At 52.2% G+C, this 18,666-nt stretch overlaps 2 protein-coding genes across 3 annotated transcripts in view; one reads left to right on the top strand and one right to left on the bottom strand.

Annotated features, from left to right (window-relative positions):
• The window catches only part of LOC130391475 (intermembrane lipid transfer protein VPS13B-like), a 64,206-nt gene extending 48,192 nt beyond the window's left edge, over positions 1-16,014 (top strand). For both annotated transcript variants that reach the window (XM_056601630.1, XM_056601628.1), the window contains exons 15-27: positions 185-312; positions 790-986; positions 2,723-2,841; positions 3,493-3,943; positions 4,157-4,324; positions 5,450-5,678; positions 8,047-8,223; positions 8,790-8,960; positions 10,224-10,400; positions 12,528-12,630; positions 14,053-14,221; positions 14,593-14,673; positions 14,952-16,014. In XM_056601630.1, coding sequence (XP_056457605.1) covers positions 185-312; positions 790-986; positions 2,723-2,841; positions 3,493-3,943; positions 4,157-4,324; positions 5,450-5,678; positions 8,047-8,223; positions 8,790-8,960; positions 10,224-10,400; positions 12,528-12,630; positions 14,053-14,221; positions 14,593-14,673; positions 14,952-15,200 — 2,419 coding nt within the window. In that variant the 3' untranslated portion in view covers positions 15,201-16,014. The remainder of the gene's footprint in view (positions 1-184; positions 313-789; positions 987-2,722; positions 2,842-3,492; positions 3,944-4,156; positions 4,325-5,449; positions 5,679-8,046; positions 8,224-8,789; positions 8,961-10,223; positions 10,401-12,527; positions 12,631-14,052; positions 14,222-14,592; positions 14,674-14,951) is intronic.
• Positions 16,015-16,073: 59 nt separating this feature from the next.
• Positions 16,074-18,666, bottom strand: part of LOC130391749 (regulator of G-protein signaling 22) — a 17,306-nt gene continuing 14,713 nt past the window's right edge. The window contains exons 23-24 of the mRNA XM_056602007.1: positions 17,669-17,780; positions 16,074-16,162 (exon numbers count right to left, since the gene is read on the bottom strand). Of these exons, the coding sequence (XP_056457982.1) occupies positions 16,074-16,162; positions 17,669-17,780 (201 nt within the window). The remainder of the gene's footprint in view (positions 16,163-17,668; positions 17,781-18,666) is intronic.

Here is an 18,666-nt window from a genome sequence, read left to right as displayed (position 1 = left end):
TCAATTATGGTGCTGCCCGATGGACGTCCCTGGAGGGCCGAGAGACGTATTGGTGACATATTGGTGTTGATTACAACGTGCTCGCTCTGGGGCTGATGTAATGCAATGGCCTGTGTGTGTGTGTGTGTATGTGACTGTGTGTGTGTGTGTGTGTGTAATCTATTTATCGTTGTGTTTGTCTCAGGGCTTTGGTGCTGACGTACCAGGAGCACCTCGGGGTGACGTACCTCAGCCTGAACGAGGACCCGTGCCCGCCCATGCTCATCCACAACAAGTGTCCGATCCCCCTGCTTCTGAAGGAGAACCTCAAGGGTAGGCCCTGCTCCTTGTTCTTATTATGTGTCCTCAGAGGGTGGGCCGTCCCAGTACAGTGTCTGCCCGATAGCATCCCAGTGTTGAGCCCTCTGCCTGGGCTGCCTGCACACGGAGGACCTTCTCACTGTCATGGAATAGGTTTCTAGTGTTAAACAGAGGCAAGCTTCAAGCTGCATCGTAACAGTTAAACTAGTACCTGTACTATTATTTTGCTACGCTGCATTTTGTGTTGTTTTTTTTCCGTTGTCACTTCATGTGCTGCCACCCATCCTGGACAGGTTTCTCTTGAAAAATAGATTCTTATTCTCGAGGGACAAAATAAGAAAATAAAAAAAGTAACATTCAAATAAAAGTCCAATTTCGTCATCACCCATGCAGAGGCTGCTCCCTTCGCCCTCTGATGTGTGTGTAGTGGTCTGCAGTGCATTCATCAGTGTACAGACCTGCTAACCGACCTGCCCTGGTCCCTTCCAGACGCGTCCCGGGCAGAGGTCTTCTGCCGCCCCATCCCTGCCAGCGGCTCCCTGCACCACGAGCTCTACCAGCAGTACTCCAGCTTCCCCGACTGCCGGCAGAGAGAGGCTCTGCCTGCCCTGCTGCTGAAGACCACCCCAGAGCACGGCGCCACCACCTGGACCGACCCCGTCGACATCAACTGCCCCGGCACACAGGTAGGGCATTGACATGCACACACACACACACACACACACGTACACACACACACACACACACACACACACACACACACACACACACACACACACACACACACACACACACACGTGAAAGATGAGGACTAGAGAAATAATGGTTAATGTCCCTCCTCCCTTCCTGCACACAAACACACACACACACACTCTTGAGCCCTCCCCATATCACTACCTCCTCCAGCAGGAGTTCAGTCCCATGACCTCAGACAGCACCAGCAAGACTTCAAGGAGTGAACTCACTAATGTGTGTCTGTGTCCCGGGTCGCCTCCGGGGCTCTGCAGGGTTGTGGGTGTCGGGGTGCAAAGGTGCCCTGGGGTGCTGTGTCGACTGGGCATTGTGTTTTCTGCGCGTTAGCTCCGACAGTGTGTGTGGTCTGGCTTATTAGGCATTGCGTTTCGAGGTTGTGATTTTAAGCTTAATTTAATGTGGTTGAGTGTGTGTGTGTGTGTGTGTGTGTGTGTGTGTGTGTGTGTGTGTGTGTGTGTGTGCGTGCACGCATGTGTGCCCCTATGGCAAAGAAGCCAAGGCACGCAAGTATAAGTACTTAAGTTTGTTGTGGCTAGAATCTAGTTTGCTTTGTGCATGTGTCTGTGCGTATTTATGCGTATGTGTGCATGCGTAGGGCGCTCACATGCGTGCAGGGGGTTGTGTGAGTGTACGTTTCAGTTAGCAGAGAGGTAAGGTGTTCAGGAGGTGTAATGTTTGGTGTTGTGTCTACCAGCCAAGTCCAGGTTCAGATGGGGGCCGAGGCCGTCTGTGTCTCTGGTTACTGTGAGGTCACTGTCTGGGCCCAGTGGCAGGGGTCAAAGGTCGGGGGGGTTGTGCTTGTTTTGACTGCTGCGCCTCTCGTTAGGATCTTCTTCCCCGCGTCACCGCGCCCGCCGGAGACCGCTGGAGGTCAACACCAAACATGTGTATGTGTGTGTGCTGCCAAGCACACACACATACACACGGACACACACGCATATACTCATACACTCACTCTATCATTCCCTCTCTCGCATTCTTTCTCGCTCGCTCGCTCGGGTGCACAAACACACACATGGACACACACACTAACTCACACACACACTCACTAACACACACACTCACTTACACACAGACTCACATACACACAAACACACTGACACACATGCTTCGAGGTAAGAGGGTCAGGCCGGGTCGACAAAGCAGAGGTCAAAGAAATACATGTATCATTATCTCTCACTCTTCTTTCTTTATTCATGCACGCATGCGCCCCCACACACACACACACTAACACACACACACACACACACACACACACACACACACACACACACACACACACACACACACACACACACACACACACACACACACACACACACACACACAGCTAGCAGTAAGCAGTTCAGAGAACACAGGGTAACTGATCCAATAAAGAGTGTGTGCGGTCCGGTCCCTGTTGGTCTGTGTTTGTTGGCTGGGGTTTTCTAGACATGCTCTCATTAGTTTAGATTCTTCTTCCTCTAGAAACCCTCCAACCCTCGCCTAGAATCAGGGGCTTATAAAAAATATTAACAATAATAATATTTCTGATATGAAAAGACAAAATATAGCAGTCAAAACTAAATATCCATAAAAGTTTACAATTTTAAAAACAAAGAAATTAAGGGGAATAAATAGTCTGATTGTGTATCCCTATCCCCACGTCTCGTCTGTTGTCTCCCACAAGGTGGTGTTCCTGCCTGGGTTCGGCTGCCTTTACATAGACGTGGTGTACGAGAAGGGCTCCATAGAGCTCACCCTGGCCCCCGAGGGCAGCGCCGACTGCCTGCTCAGCCACCACACCAGGTACCCACCGACACACACACACACACACACACACACACACACACACACACACACACACACACACACACACACACACACACACACACACACACACACACACCACACGGACACACACATGCACACCTACACATCGCTGCTGTGCTCTCTGTGTCTCTATTGGGGCAGAGCCTAACTCTGTGTTCCTATTCTCTGCAAGCCGGACACCTCTCTACCATGCCCTCACCAATAGACCATGAACAGTACACCATTCACTGTTTTCACAAACACTACAAAATTGTCCATACATTTTTTTATGGGTCGAACCTTTTGCCTCATAAAGTTACGAGTTTGAATTTAAATCACATTTGAGAGTTGAAAATCAAAAGAAGGAAAGCAAAACTTCTCCTAGTATCATATTGTCGGTTGTTGCAGCAGTACTGAAGACATGAAGAAGCATTACATTTCTTCACCACAGCAGGGCGACAAATCCTCCTTGTTTCATCATGGCTTGATTGCTTCACATCAAGTGGAGATTAGTCCAGTATTGGCATCCCAGCTAATCATATCGGATGTCATGCATCCAGATAAAAAATGGCCCATAGTGGTCTTTACATTGCTAATGCCCTTTTTATTTATAGTGCACCTCTTTTCTCTCTTCCTCGTCCTCTGCAGGGCGGGCGACCTGCAGCTGTCCTTCCACGTCCTGGTCAGCGAGGCCAGCGTGGCGCTCAGCGACGACATCACCAGCCCCTCTGGCTCCGTGGAGCTGCTGCGGCTCACCCTGACCAAGCTGCTGGTCGAGCTGTCGCCCCCGCCCCCTCAGGGCCAGGACCAGCAGGCCTCGCCCGGGTCGGACTCCCGGGCCCTGGCCCCCGACGGCGTGCTGCTGGTGGGGCTCCACTGCGCCGGGCTGCAGGTGGACAACCAGCTGTACAACCGGGCCAGCTTCCACTTCCCCGTGCTGCTGTGCCAGGAGCAGAGGTCGGAGGCGGAGGCCGGGGGTCCCTGGAGCGCGGAGGCCAACCCCGCCACCGCCGCCCCCGAGGCCCTGGAGGAGTTCAAGCGCTCCTGCTTCCTGGAGCTGGGGGCGCTGCTGGCGGCCGACTGCTGCACCCTGGAGCAGGTGGGGGTTCGCTGCGTCACACGCAGCCTACGTTAACTGTTCAGAGTGTTTAAAAAGAGAAACACACAGGTTTTACTTTTTGACATTAATCCGTCACTAAGACCTTTTAATGATTGAACATCCTTCCCAGCAGATATATGCACCCAGGCATTGGTCTGGACATCAGCTCCCATAGGGCTGTTTATGACCACCCTGCCTTGTGTCTCTCCCCAGGTCTCCTTCCAGCTGCAGCCCGCCAGGGTCTATCTGGAGGACACCTTTGTGTACTACATCAAGACGCTGTTCCACAGCTACATCCCCGACAGCGCTGTGGCCCCCAGCTCCGCAGGCCCCCAGAGGACATCCACCAGCACTGAGGCTGCACCGCTCGTCCCAGAACAGGTCCTCCTTGGCGTTGCTCTACCTGTCCCGGCCTTACACCCTGGTCCTTCTGTTATCCCCGACCATGCGATCCATTTCCTTTTGTTTTCTTCTTCCCCGTCTTTCCCCGTCTTTTTCTACTTGATCTCTTAATCCTTTTCTTCCTGCTCTTCCATATTTGTCCTCCTCCTCTTCTTCTTCTTCTTCTTCTTCTCACTCTTCTCTCGTCTCACGTCTTTCTCCTTCTCCTCCATCCTACTCTCCTCCGACCCCTGCCCTCCCGCCCACTGACCCCTCTCCCCCCCCCCCCCCAGGTGGTCCACTCGCTGCAGGCCCTGGTGCGGCCCGCCCACTGACCCCTCTCTCTCCCCCCCCCCCCAGGTGGTCCACTCGCTGCAGGCCCTGGTGCGGCCCGCCCACTGACCCCTCTCCCCCCCCCCCCCCCAGGTGGTCCACTCGCTGCAGGCCCTGGTGCGGCCCACCCACTGACCCCTCTCCCCCCCCCCCCAGGTGGTCCACTCGCTGCAGGCCCTGGTGCGGCCCGCCCACTGACCCCTCTCCCCCCCCCCCCCCCCAGGTGGTCCACTCGCTGCAGGCCCTGGTGCGGCCCACCCACTGACCCCTCTCCCCCCCCCCCCAGGTGGTCCACTCGCTGCAGGCCCTGGTGCGGCCCGCCCACTGACCCCTCTCCCCCCCCCCCAGGTGGTCCACTCGCTGCAGGCCCTGGTGCGGCCCGCCCACTGACCCCTCTCCCCCCCCCCCCAGGTGGTCCACTCGCTGCAGGCCCTGGTGCGGCCCGCCCACTGACCCCTCTCCCCCCCCCCCCCCCCAGGTGGTCCACTCGCTGCAGGCCCTGGTGCGGCCCACCCACTGACCCCTCTCCCCCCCCCCCCCAGGTGGTCCACTCGCTGCAGGCCCTGGTGCGGCCCGCCCACTGACCCCTCTCCCCCCCCCCCAGGTGGTCCACTCGCTGCAGGCCCTGGTGCGGCCCGCCCACTGACCCCTCTCCCCCCCCCCCAGGTGGTCCACTCGCTGCAGGCCCTGGTGCGGCCCACCCACTGACCCCTCTCCCCCCCCCCCCCAGGTGGTCCACTCGCTGCAGGCCCTGGTGCGGCCCGCCCACTGACCCCTCTCCCCCCCCCCCAGGTGGTCCACTCGCTGCAGGCCCTGGTGCGGCCCGTGCGGCTGCGCCGACTCGTCATCCGGCCCATCAACCTGCTGGTCAGCGTGCACGCCTCCCTCAAGCTGTACATCGCGTCGGACCACACGCCGCTCTCCTTCTCGGTGTTTGAGCGCGGGCCCGTGTGCACCACGGCCCGCCAGCTGGTGCACGCCCTGGCCATGCACTACGCCGCTGGGGCTCTCTTCCGGGCCGGTGAGTCACGGGGCCTGCTTTTGTTTTGCAGAGGTGTTTTTTTCAGTGGATTCTTTTTTTTTTTTTTGTTGCACATAATATTTACAAAGGATCAGTTAATGGACTGTGTTTATGGACCGTATTTATATGGAGCGCAGTTTGCAATGACTGCAAAGTTTATATTTGCAGTCATTGCCACGCATTTGCCCGTTCATGCACGCATTCAGACCCACACCAAGCAAGGCGACAGCCACCTCGTCGGGAGCAGTTAGGGTTAAGTGTTCTGCTCAGGGTCGCCTTGATAATTGCAGGTTCGAGCCAGGTATCGAACCAGTAGTTTTCAGGTTGCCAGACAACCCGCTCTACCTCCTGAACTACTGCTGCCCACATGAAATCACAAGAGCGGGGGGAAGGAATACATACAGTTTGCTTGGGAGGTGAGAAGAAGAGTTAGACAAAGATGTGCAGGAAGGAAACAAAGAACCCATCAACTTGATGGGTTATCAAGTTGTCCTTCTAAAGGTAGACAACATAAAGACAATAAAAATGTTTAAATGGATACATAAAAATACATGAAGAATTAACAATAACCGTCTATGGGAACAAATGCCATATAATAGGCTCCTCCATTCCTTCCCACTCCATTTCCACTCTTCCAGTGAGATGCGTACCTTCTGCGTTTCACACCGCAGTGATAATGATGCATGCACCGCCTTCACTTTGCACAGCGTCCGCACATTAATAACCTTTTTCCTTTCACACTACGAGCGCTTAATCACAGCCCGCCTCGGAGGAGCTGGTGTGTTATTGCAGAGGAATCACTGTAATAAATGGTGCAATAACAGAGGCTCGCTCCAGTAGGAGAGCTAACTAGGCGAGGCCGTGGCTCATCTCAGGCTGCCCTGGCGTAAAGCACCGCATCGCCGCACGGCTAGGGGCCCGAGGTAGGGGCCCGAGGTAGGGGCCGCATCGCCGCACGGCTAGGGGCCCGAGGTAGGGGCCCGAGGTAGGGGCCGCATCGCCGCACGGCTAGGGGCCCGAGGTAGGGGCCCGAGGTAGGGGCCGCACCGAGCACCGAGGGGCCGGAGGTAGGGGCTCCATGGTGGAACGTTCACAGTCTGGTTTAAATATAAAACCACCGGCTCCGCCCGGGGTTTTCAGTACTTCGTTGACGTAGACACAAAAGGTCTTGGGATGGTCGATGCTTGAGACTCATGGAACCGTCCCATCATCCTTGGGCTAACAGGAAGTAGGCCCTCCCCCCAGGAAGATATGCCATACCTCTTGCTGGTTCTCTCTCTGATTACGGATGGTTTGGTTTTGAACCCCAGACCCCTTTCCACCTCCACCCAAACAGCATGCGGATTGTGCCCTCCGTCACGCTCGAGTTTCACTCGGTCAAAGAGTCCTCATGCCGGCACTACGCAGTGCATTCTGGGACTTGGCATGATGAGCTCTCAGTCCACACACACACACATACACAGACATGCGCACACACACACACTCGCACACACACACATACATACAGACAGACACATACATACAAACGCACGCACGCACACACACACACACGCAGACCCAGTTCATGTCCTGATAGCTGGCTTGTAAACAACAGCTCCTGTCAGGGTTTCTAGTCGACTAACAGCCGACCGGCCGACCATGTGAAGCCGCCGCGAGGCTGCGCTGGAACTGATTTCAAACCATTAGTGGCCAAAGGCCGCATGGAAAAACGCACGGACAGCCTGGCGTCTAGAGAAATGCTCAATTCATGTTCTTTTTTATGCAATTGTCAGCGCATAAATATCAATGAGCCGTGGCCTCTGAAGGAGAGCCTGTGAAGGAATGAGAGAGGTGAGATAGTGGACGCTCGTAAATCTACCGCTGGCATATGTGGGATTTTGTGCGCAAACGTGTGTGTTTGTGTGTGTTCATGTGTTCCCATTAATGTTGCCGTAGTAGCAGCATTATTATCATAATTAATTATTGTCCCCCGTTGCAACAGCGGTGAAGCTGTTGGACGTGTAGAAAGATCCACAGAGCGGGAGAGGGCTTTGGCACGTCGAGACGTTGCAGGTGGTTGGTCTCCATGAGGCGTCTGGACGGGTTCTGCCTGCTGAGAAAGTTGTTAAGAGAGTGTGCGTGTGCGTTGGGAGATGCGTGTGTTTTTCGTCCAGCTTTGGGCTTGAGAGTTTATGAGACGTGTCAGCGTAGTGTCACTGCCACGGGTCTGCTTATGGAAGTCCTGGCTTGGCGACGGTAGAGATTTACAATAGCTCATTAAAACACCATCCCACTAGGTGTTCGCCAGTACAATAATGCTTGTTTTGCATTTTTTGTGTGTGTGTCTCTCCGTGTGTGTGTGTGTGTGTGTGTGTGTGTGTGTGAGCAGGCTGGGTGGTGGGTTCCCTAGACATCCTGGGCAGTCCTGCCAGTCTGGTGCGCAGCATCGGGAACGGCGTGTCGGACTTCTTCCGGCTGCCCTATGAGGGCCTGACCCGGGGCCCCGGGGCCTTCGTCAGCGGGGTCCACAGAGGGACCACTTCCTTCGTCAAACACATCTCCAAAGGTGAGGCCCCCAGGTGTCACCAGGTGTGTTCACAACCAGGGTTCCTGGGCCGCATACACTGACGACAGGACCAACGTGTGTATCCCTATCTATGCTCTCCAGCTCTTCATGGTTTTTTTTTCGCTGAATGAATGAACGTTTTTAGTTTTTTTATCGGGTTTGCAACATGATGCACTTTATTAATCCCTAAAAGGGAAACTAGAAGCCACCACAAACACGGACGGCACAGCCAACAAGGTGTGAGTGGAAAACGTCAGAGATCAGAGAGAAGCTCTTTGTGAAAACCTCCTCACAGAGTCACTAATCAGTCAATGCATACCCCCTTGTGATCAATTGGTACATCTGCTGACTCTCTGTCTGTATGTGTGTGTATCTGTCTATATGTCTGTCTGTCCCTCTCTCTCTGTCTGTTTATCTGTCTGCTCTGTGTGTGTGTGTGTGTGTGTGTGTGTGTGTGTGTGTGTGTGTGTGTGTGTGTGTGTGTGTGTGTGTGTGTGTGTGTGTGTGTGTGTGTGTGTGTGTGTGTGTGTGTGTGTCTATCTGTCCTTCCGTCCACCCATCCGCAGGCACCCTGACCTCCATCACCAACCTGGCCACCAGTCTCTCCCGCAACATGGACCGGCTGTCCCTGGACGAGGAGCACTTCACCCGGCAGGAGGAGTGGAGGAGGCAGCTCCCCGAGAGCCTGGGGGACGGCCTCCGCCAGGGCCTCTCGCGCCTCGGCATCAGCCTGTTAGGTACGCACACACGCACACGCACACGCCTGCACACGCACACACACTTCTCCCGGCATGATGTGGGTGTGTGTCACCATGACATCACATGCCCAGGAAACCAAAGTCGTCTCCGTGCCTGCTCGTTCGCTCGGTTTAAAGACAAGAAAGCCCCTCATAAAAGATCCAACCTCTTCCTAATGGTTTTATAAATACACACAACTAGATAGAGAGAGACACATCTAGGGCCACACAAATAGACCACTGCTAGCAATATTTTTGAAACAATGCAGACTGGTACGGAATGAGAGTACAAAGGTTTAAGTCGACACAGAGAAACAAGTTATTTCAACATCAACTTGTGGGCACATTGGCTCAACTCACCGTCTCTCAAGAAACGTCTGCACAGAAGCATGTGGTTCCCATCCACACATATTGTATCCAGTCTCTCTCACACACACCAACACACACACAGACACATTGTGCCTTTATCTGCCATTGCTGGGCACACACACAGAAGTGCTAGACGCGGGAGAGGCTGTGAGACAGGGGAGTGGAGACAGCACAGCGGGGGCTCAATAAACACCGAGAGGAGAGCAGGACTCGGTCTGTGTGTAAATCCCAGCCCGGACACCAGGCAGAACACAGCCGCCTGGAACAGCAAACAGCTGCCGGCCTTCATCTGGGGCTGGGGAGCGCTGGAATGACACAGAGACAAGGAGAAGCTGCTGCTGCTGCGACTGGTTGAACTTAAGTGTTCTTGAAGAGACGACGTTCAAAAAAACGCAAAACACGTCCATTTAGGTGCACCCAGCTTGAAATGGGTGGATGTTCACATTTTGGAAATTTGAACAGCAAGTTTTTATTTGTATGTTTTGTGAGTGAATGGTCTCAGGCGGCGTTTCACCACCTTATTTGTATTGTGACCCCATTGCTAGCGATGTTGTTTTCGTCCCTACTTGACCTGCTTTATCTGCTTTAACACAAATAACGGTAATATCAATGTCCCGGTGAACTTAATTGCATCGCTCTCCCACACATTGAAATATCTATTATGCCAGCAATCTCCTGTGACCCCAATGCACATCAGAGGAACCCAAGTGGGCTCCCGACACCCAGGTTTGGAACCACTGGTTTAAGGTCATGCTCAGTTTCAGCAAACGTTGTTGGCGTGCAGTGACCTGCATGCAACCGTTTCGGCTCAAGCATCGTCTGGAAGTGTATCTAGTTTTCCGTGGGATGAATTGAACCAGAGTTCAAATTTATAGTTCTGCCCTCTTCCTCTAGGGGCGATTGCGGGCATCGTGGACCAGCCCATGCAGAACTTCCAAAGGTCCTGGGACCTGCCCAGCTCGGCCGGCAGCACGGCCAGAGGGGTGATCTCCGGTGTGGGGAAGGGCATCGTGGGAGTCTTCACCAAGCCCATCGGAGGAGCTGCTGAGCTCGTCTCTCAGACCGGATACGGTGAGTCCAGGAGGATGATGATGATGATGATGATGATGATGATATTTGGCGTCATGAAATAAGGGCCCCTTTTTATGATGCCTGGGAAATACGATTGCCAAGATGGTCTGTGAAAGACAAGACATGGTAAAAGGTCCTGCTTATGTTGAGGGCTTCCAGAACCCGGTCCGGAGACCCGATGGTTCCCAGCGGGGCGTTCAGAGAAACCCTAGAACCCTGGAAATCCGACGGGCCGACTGCTGCGGGCCCCACCGCAGAGTCGCTCATCTAACGAGGGACTCGTAATTGGAAAACATTATAGGCTAGCTGGTAGTTTTACAAAAGGCTTACTTAAAATTCCTTTCCAGAATTAAAGAAAATTGCACGGCTTATTTCCCCCTCTTTTATTTAGTTTGTTTAACAGTACTCAAGGAAACATAAATCCAATTTTCATAGATTCCGTTTTTCTTGAGTTTTTTTCCATCGTGCTCTCATGGTCCCACTGCCAGTGGGACCCAGCACCAGAACCATCCAAGGTGCGGGAGAGCGAGCCTCGTGTGGCCATCTTCTACCATGGTAGACAGCCCGGACTGATCTGCAGAGAGGACCCTAATGTCTATCACTAGATCCTTGATGGTATCAGGAGGCTACAGGAGGGTTAGGCTCGGCCCACTTCACGTATTGGACAGGGCGCTGCGGGTCACAGAGGTCCCCCTCCACCTGCACTCTGTACAGGAGGGGGACTCAGGCCCCCTGCAGTCTGTCCACTAGGGGGACTCAGGCCAGCTGCAGTCTGTCCACTAGGGGGACTCAGGCCAGCTGCAGTCTGTCCACTAGGGGGACTCAGGCCAGCTGCAGTCTGTCCACTAGGGGGACTCAGGCCACCGGCCCTCATAAACAGCAGCGTGACTTAGACTCGGAGTGCCCGGGTGTCGTGAATCCATCAGTGCATGGGGCGATCCTCTCCTCCCTTATAACCGTACCCCAGCGAAGGAGCATCTGTTAAGCCAGGCCCCACACACACACACACACACACACACACGCATACGCACACTCAGGCACACACACTCGCACAAAAAGGCACACACACAAACAAGGCCGAAAAATGTAAAAAATACGGACAGGTACTCGCATAGACGCCATACAAGGCCCCACACCTACAATGGGTCCTGTAGAGGTAGTTTGTGTTTTATCGCCCCTCACTGGTTATTGAAAGATGGGATGAGGAGGGAAGGGGGAACATAGTGGGAGATGGCTGGTGGTGGAGGTGGTGGTGGTGGTGGTGTTAGTGGTGGTGGTTTGTTGGCACCAGCAGGACATTGCTGCACTACATAAAGCACCAATGAGGTGAACAGCTGCATGTTAAGAGTCATGGCCCCCCCGAGGGGTCGCTGGCGCTAACCTCACCTGGCCCTCTGAGCACCCCAACGCACGCACTCAGGCACGCATAAACACAGAGAGGATGTGCTTTACGCTAGCGCTCCGGCCTTGAGTGTCGGTTTGTGGAGGCCTTAATTCTTTCACCTAGCTGATTCTTACACACAAACACACACACACACACACACACACACACACACGCGCGCACACACAAATACACACAAGTACACAGATATACAGAACCCCACAGGGAAAAAGGTGCAGAACAAACTGAACAGACACCCCTACCAGCCTTGTTCTAGAGCAATGGAGTGATGACATCATGAGTTAGAACTAACTATGTGTTTAGTTTTTTAATGGGACCCCCTTTTCTATCTGTTTAATGACAACATCAACTGACTGACTACTGTTGTTGTGCTGACGGGCACCCAGGGATTGGTTTCAGGAAGCTGATGGTGTGTGTGTTGGTGTTTCTGTAACGGGGGAGTTTAGATGATGAACTAGCTGGACTGCCCCCCACTCCTCTCCCTGACACACTGCAGTATAAATGGTGGGATAGACAATGTTTTCCTAGCAGGAGGAATGCCGACGCCTAAATAAATGCAAAAAGCAACCACCTAGAAGCACTTTCTTTTTATAAAAAGAGTGTAGACTCGACCTCCGTGCTGCAGTTGAAAGCAGCCCCTTCCCACTGTCGCTGTGTCTGTGTGTGTGTGCGGCTGGCCATCGGGGCAGACGGTAACGGCTCGGTGTCCTCTGTCCTCCTTCCAGGGATCCTGCATGGAGCCGGGCTGTGGCAGCTCCCTAAGCAGCTGTACCTGCCTGCTGACGACAACTCCACCCTGGCCCCCAACAGCCACCTCAAATACGTGTGGTGAGAGACCCGAGAGCCGCTACAACCCCCCCTCATTCACCCCCCTCCCACTCACCCCCAAACACTCACATCCTTCCCAGGATGCATCGCCCCCTTCTGCTCCTCTCCCCTTTGAAAAACAATGGAAAAGAAAATAGGGAGTGAAAATACTTTTTGCCTCGGATGACAAACGCGCGGATCAGGAAATAGCCGCGACCTTGGTTCTACACATGGAAAGCAGCCCGCTCTCCCCCTGTTGTCCACACCAAGCCAGAGAAAGGTTTACACAAGCCCTCCCACCCCCCCCCCCCCTTGCCAAAGGCCCCTGGCCTTCTAGCAAACACGCTATTTAAACACGAGTGTGTCCAGAGATGTCCGCCCGTGCCATCGTCCCGTCCCTCGCTTCCTCCTCAAGGGGTCGGGGAGGGAGGGCAACACCGACCGGTGTCGGGGGGGGGGTTAGCTTCGTGGGGGGTGGGTTCACGTGAAGAAGTGCAGGCTCATCGTCTCCTGGGACCCGCCGTCGGCCCCTGAAGCTTTTCAAATGGTCCGTCGCCCCGGTTCCACCGTGGTGTTCCTCCCTCAAGCCGCTGAAGCCAAGAGGGCTGTTTTCACTAGTTTCAAATCGTTTCAAATCATTTCACAACGTTGCGATTCATTTTTCACTTTAAAGCCTCATGCGACTCGTTACGCGAAATTGTTAATTATTGACGCAAGAGCTCTTCAGGACACCTGATATGTGCCGCTGCGGCCCAAGGGGTCAACAGTGTGTTGGAAGAGAACATTAATCATACGCGGATATATAATTTTTTTTTTACCCTCAGAAGCCTAGATAATTGTCCCTCTGGGTTTGATTCGTGCTGTCTTGCGTCCGCGCTGGTTTTCGTCAGTCGTGCATCCATCTCTCTCCCCCAACTACTGCTGGTCTCCCAGACCCTGATGGGGGTCACCCTCTATCAACAACGTGATGCTCAGCAGAACACAACACAGCTACGCCTCTCTAACAGGCCCGCCCTCCATCTGCTCCTCCACACACACACACACACACACACTCAAACACTTCTGCCTTGTGTGTAAACACTTCTTGCTCCTCAGTGCACATGTCCCATGTTGAACTGGGGAGAATTGCCCACACACACAAAGAGTTAAATTACAGGAACAGGAACGTGGATATGACCCTGACCCCTCTGCAGGTGTCTAGCTCAATGTGTGTGTGTGGTCCTATTTCAGAATGTTTTATTCACAAAATCACTCATGACGTTCACAGATTTGCCTCACAACAAGACATTTTATTCGTCGACCACTTTTGTATAATGTTTCTGATTTTTCTATTCACAAAGGCAGAAAGATGGCGGTAACAGATTTGCCTAACAACAATAACAATATTACATCTAACTTGTGGAGCCCTTTTCTAAACACACGACCCCCTCTCCCCGGCGGCAGGAAGCTGCTGCAGTCCCTGGGCCGTCCCGAGGTCCACATGGCTCTGGCGGTGACCCTCGTCAGCGGGTCGGGCCAGCAGCACGCCGGCTGCCTTCTGCTGACCTCCGACGTGCTGTTTGTGGTCAGCCTCAGCGAGGACACCCAGCAGCAGGCCTTCCCCATCACCGAGGTACGGTCACTGCCGTGTTGGTGTAGCGGCTCCTCCGGTGGGGGGGGGGGGGGGGGGGGGGGGGGGGGGGGGGGGTGGGGGGGGGGCGCTAAAAGAGCCGCTTTATCACATGCTCTCGTATAGGGCTGCTGGCTGGCTGGCTTTCATTGGCCTGTGTGGAGGGAAACCAGTATGTGTCGATAGATTGTTGCTTTTATCTATACTTTTGCTTCTTTAACACTTGGTCAAAAACACCACGAAGAGAAAATAGTGAAATCGATTTGAGCTTGTGGGGGGGCGTTAACCTGAACCAAATTTGATGTCCAATAACTGTACTTTTCAAGACTTGTTGAACCTGCTTTAATAAACTCTATGTGTTGGTGTCACTGCAGGTGGAGTGCAGACAGGAGCTGGGAGAGCCCGGCCAGCTGATCCTCAGCTTACAGCAGCAGACCGTGAGCAGCGACACTGAGGTGAGTCCTGCTTTAAAGACTCATTCATTCCTGTGGGCAAAGTGTGTAGCAGATCGGTTTCGATTGGACTCGTTGCTGTGATGCAACTAAAGTGAACCAGGTTGAGACTTGAGACCGTTTAAACATTCATTATTTAGCAGGTCATGTGCTACATACTGTCCCTTCACAGAAATGAAGAGGTTACCGATCTCTACGTAGCTCATTAAGTGGAGGCCACTCCAGGGAGCGGGGGCCTTCTCCTCACTAATGGGACATCTCTCACCCCCACCTCCCCCCAGGGCGACGGCGTGCGCGAGCGTCTCTCGGAGCAGCAGTACCAGCGGCTGGTCGACTACGTCACGCGCGCCTCCAACTACCTGTCTCCGTCGGGGGTCTCGCTCCAGCTGCAGCCCCCCGTGACCCTGGCGCAGCCGCCGCCCTCGCCCACCAAGTCCTACCGCTACCTGGTGGAGCCCGCCTCCGCCGCCGTGTTCACCAGCAAGTTCACCGCCGTCAAGAACAAGGCCCTGCGTGTGGGCTTCCATTGACCCGCTCCGTTCTGTGAAGGGAGAGGGGGGAAAAAGAATCACCGTTATTTGTGTAAAAGGGAAAAATAATTTTATGAAACCACGTAACTACCCGGTTTATGCACTAGTGTGTCGGAGAAGAGTTGTTGTTCTACAGTCTGTTTTTACGATTAGACGCATATTTTCACATGTTTGCCTTTTCAGTGAGATATTTTCTACTGTATGTGCCCTGTGTGTGTTTACGTTGTCCTTGCACCGGCCGCTTGTCTCGTGCCTTTCCAAGTGCAATATTCTACAGAAGTGCAGAGCCGTTCGAGAAAGATGCGTTGCCATCCGTTAACCAAAATGTCTAAAACATCACATTTACGCCAACCCCCTTAATGATGCAAAAAAGAAAATATATATACCTGTTGTGAGTACTAAGGCCACATGCTAAATGCAAGGTATTGCATACTTTTTATAAACACTATTGCCGATTATGTATGTAGATCGATTATAATATATTGTATTAACACTGTAATAAAATCAGTAACAAATGCACATGATATGGTCTCAATTGTTTACCCTATTGTTTAGTAGCATGTAAAGTAGGTATAATAACATCAAGTATTGTCATACTGGATCAATTACTAAGTATGTGCTCATATGCTCCCGTGCTGGTGACTCAACGTAAAGAGAGGCAAAGAAGTCATTAAACCAATCCCCCTCACCGACCATTTCACCTCCTGCCAACCAAAAGATCTAAAGTCTGGAAACTGTTGATGATGGCAGTCATCACATGATGAAACGTTATACTAAATAGGATGGAGACCAGTGCAAAGTGGTGTCTTAAGTCTGAGACAAATACAACAGAGCCCGAGTCTGTTGAGGTGAAATGCATTGCAGGATGTAAGGCTACCTCAGCTGGAGGGATGAGCGCGAGGAATGCTTGGGACTGCGTCGGCTGACCAATGAGTCGATGCTGCTCCTGGAGGAGGAGGAGTCTAGCAGGAGAGAACAAACAAAAAATAAATCAATGTGAGGGATGATTTGTCTTCGCATTTTTCCAAAATAGTATTTGGGTGAAGTCATGTTGACTACAAACTTTAAAGTTTGTTTTGTTATCTTTTTAATCTGAAAACCTTAATGTAATCGTAACGGTAGAAATGTATTCCTCCATCCTAGATAGTGTGCTGTTGTGTATGTAGTATAGTGTACATATCTAAAGCATGGAAGGCAGACAGGCTGACTGGGTGAATGGGGCCTTTTACTCTCTTTCTCTTCATGTTTGTTCTGAAGAATCACGTTGCTGTAGTCGTGGCTCTGCAAGTACTTAATTGGTGAACTTAAAAAGACCAGCACTTGGTACGGTAAGCATTGTGAAAGTGTCTGGAAAGGTTTCAAATCAGCCTGATCATGTTTAATAGACAAATGTTTTATTTCGCTAGTTTAATTATAGGCCAGGTCGCCTATGCCAATCTCTGGCCCTGGGTATAACACATTCATCACAATCCTCTCCTGGGTGCTTCATTCACTCACGCGAATGACTAATCTTCAGTAAAATATCTCCCTATTTCTAACATCAAAGCTCACAAAATAATATCTTGACGTTTCGCAAAGGTACCACAAGGTCCCTGCCGGTTCCCATCCCTATGAACAATTACATAATTCATATCCGTAATATTAAAACCATGGTCGTTTATTGTAAATAAGATAATATTTAAGAACAGATGTATGCCATATGCCTAAATATACATGATTACACATGTATAAACATACAAAAGATAGATTAGTGTATAAGGGTCTATACACTAATGTGTATGGCTTTCGGGAAAGTTTCTCCAAGCAGCCCTGGTGAGCATTCGTCCAGAGGCCTGCGTCAAAGCCCCTCCTCACTCCGCAGGCGCGCTAACATCAGGGCCCTGACTTCCTGCACAGTACATTGGCACCTAATGAACGGGGTAGCAGTGCTGTGGCAGGCAGAGCCGTATATGACCTGGGTCTTCTGTCATCAAGCCGGAGCATTGAGTCCCATATGGCTCCCGGGTCCCCCTCCTGGACTATACAAATGGCTTTGGTTGAATGTAATGTGACTTTTTACATGTTTTCCAGGATATAAACCAAAAGGAGTTGTTGCTGGATGAAGTTAAGCGTGATGAATGATGCCAAATGTGATCTATATTATGCCCTGTGAGACAAGGGTATTACATTTGTGTGTGTGTGTGTGTGTGCGCATAATTACAATTGCAGGCAATGAGCTCATGCCCTCTGTTTTACTTCAAGTCCTTTTTCTAAAATACACACTCACACTCAAGTCTCTTCTGTATTGGTCTCTCTCTAGTATTTAAGCTCCTGGTTAGATCCCTGTGTGTTTTGCCGTGTGTGTGTGTGTGCGTGTGCATTCGTGCGTGTGTGTGTGTGTGTTTTGGCACGCGTGTGTGTGTGTGTCTGTGTGTTTTTTGGCACGCGTGTGGGTGTGTCTGTGTGTGCGTGCGTGTGTGTGTGTGTACCTGAGGCCGTGGTGGAGCGTGATGTGTTCTCCTGCTGACCCTTTCTCCTGGGCTGTAGCTCCTCTTCAGTTCTCTTCAGCGCCCTCATGTACTTGGAGTAGGACCACGACAACTGAGGAGAGCAGACACCATGACACACACACGCACGCAGACACACACATACACCCACCACACAGACCCACACACACACACCACACAAAACAAAAACAAAAGGCACACATACACACACACCATCACACACACCATCACACACACACACACACACACACACACACACACACAGATCAGCCGTTACAACAGCGTAGATATTTCTGCTTCTTCTCTGGTGTCAACGGGGAGGATGGGCTCAAGGCTACTTGTATAAAATAAACTAATGGCTTATCAAGGTTATGGTTCAACTTTCATCGTTTTGTCAAAAAGCATTGGTTAGTTGTGTGTGAGGGGAAGAGGGGGGGGGGGGGCTAGGCCTGTCCTCCCTGATAAATATCCCGGGGTCGCCAAGCGTGGGCGCACCTGGAGCCGTCCGTTACCCGGCCCGCCGTTAAACACAGACAACGGCTGTTTGCGCTGAGAAGCCATTGCAAATGTCAACGCGGCGGAGGATTTGGCCGTGTGTGTGTGTGTGTGTGTCTTAATGTGTTTGTGTCTGTTTATGTTTTAATGCATGCTTGTGTGTGTGTTAATGTGTGCGTGTGTGTGTGTGTGTGTCTGTGTTGATGTGTGTGTGTGTGTCTGTGTGTGTGTGTGTGTGTGTGTGTCTGTGTGTGTGTGTGTGTGTCTGTGTGTGTGTGTGTGTGTGTGTGTCTGTGTGTGTGTGTGTGTGTGTGTGTGTCTGTGTTGATGTGTGTGTGTGTGTGTGTGTGTGTGTGTGTGTGTGTGTGTGTGTGTGTGTGTGTGTGTGTGTGTGTGTGTGTGTGTGTGTGTGTGTGTGTGTGTGTGTGGGTGTTAATGTGTGTTTGGGTGTTAATGTGTGTGTGTGTGTGTGTTTGTGTTAATGT

Source organism: Gadus chalcogrammus, chromosome 11, assembly GCF_026213295.1.
Source record: "Gadus chalcogrammus isolate NIFS_2021 chromosome 11, NIFS_Gcha_1.0, whole genome shotgun sequence".
In the NCBI taxonomy this organism is placed as follows: Eukaryota; Metazoa; Chordata; class Actinopteri; order Gadiformes; family Gadidae; genus Gadus; species Gadus chalcogrammus.
Note: the sequence above shows the minus strand (reverse complement) of the source record. Positions and strands in the feature narration are given on the sequence as shown.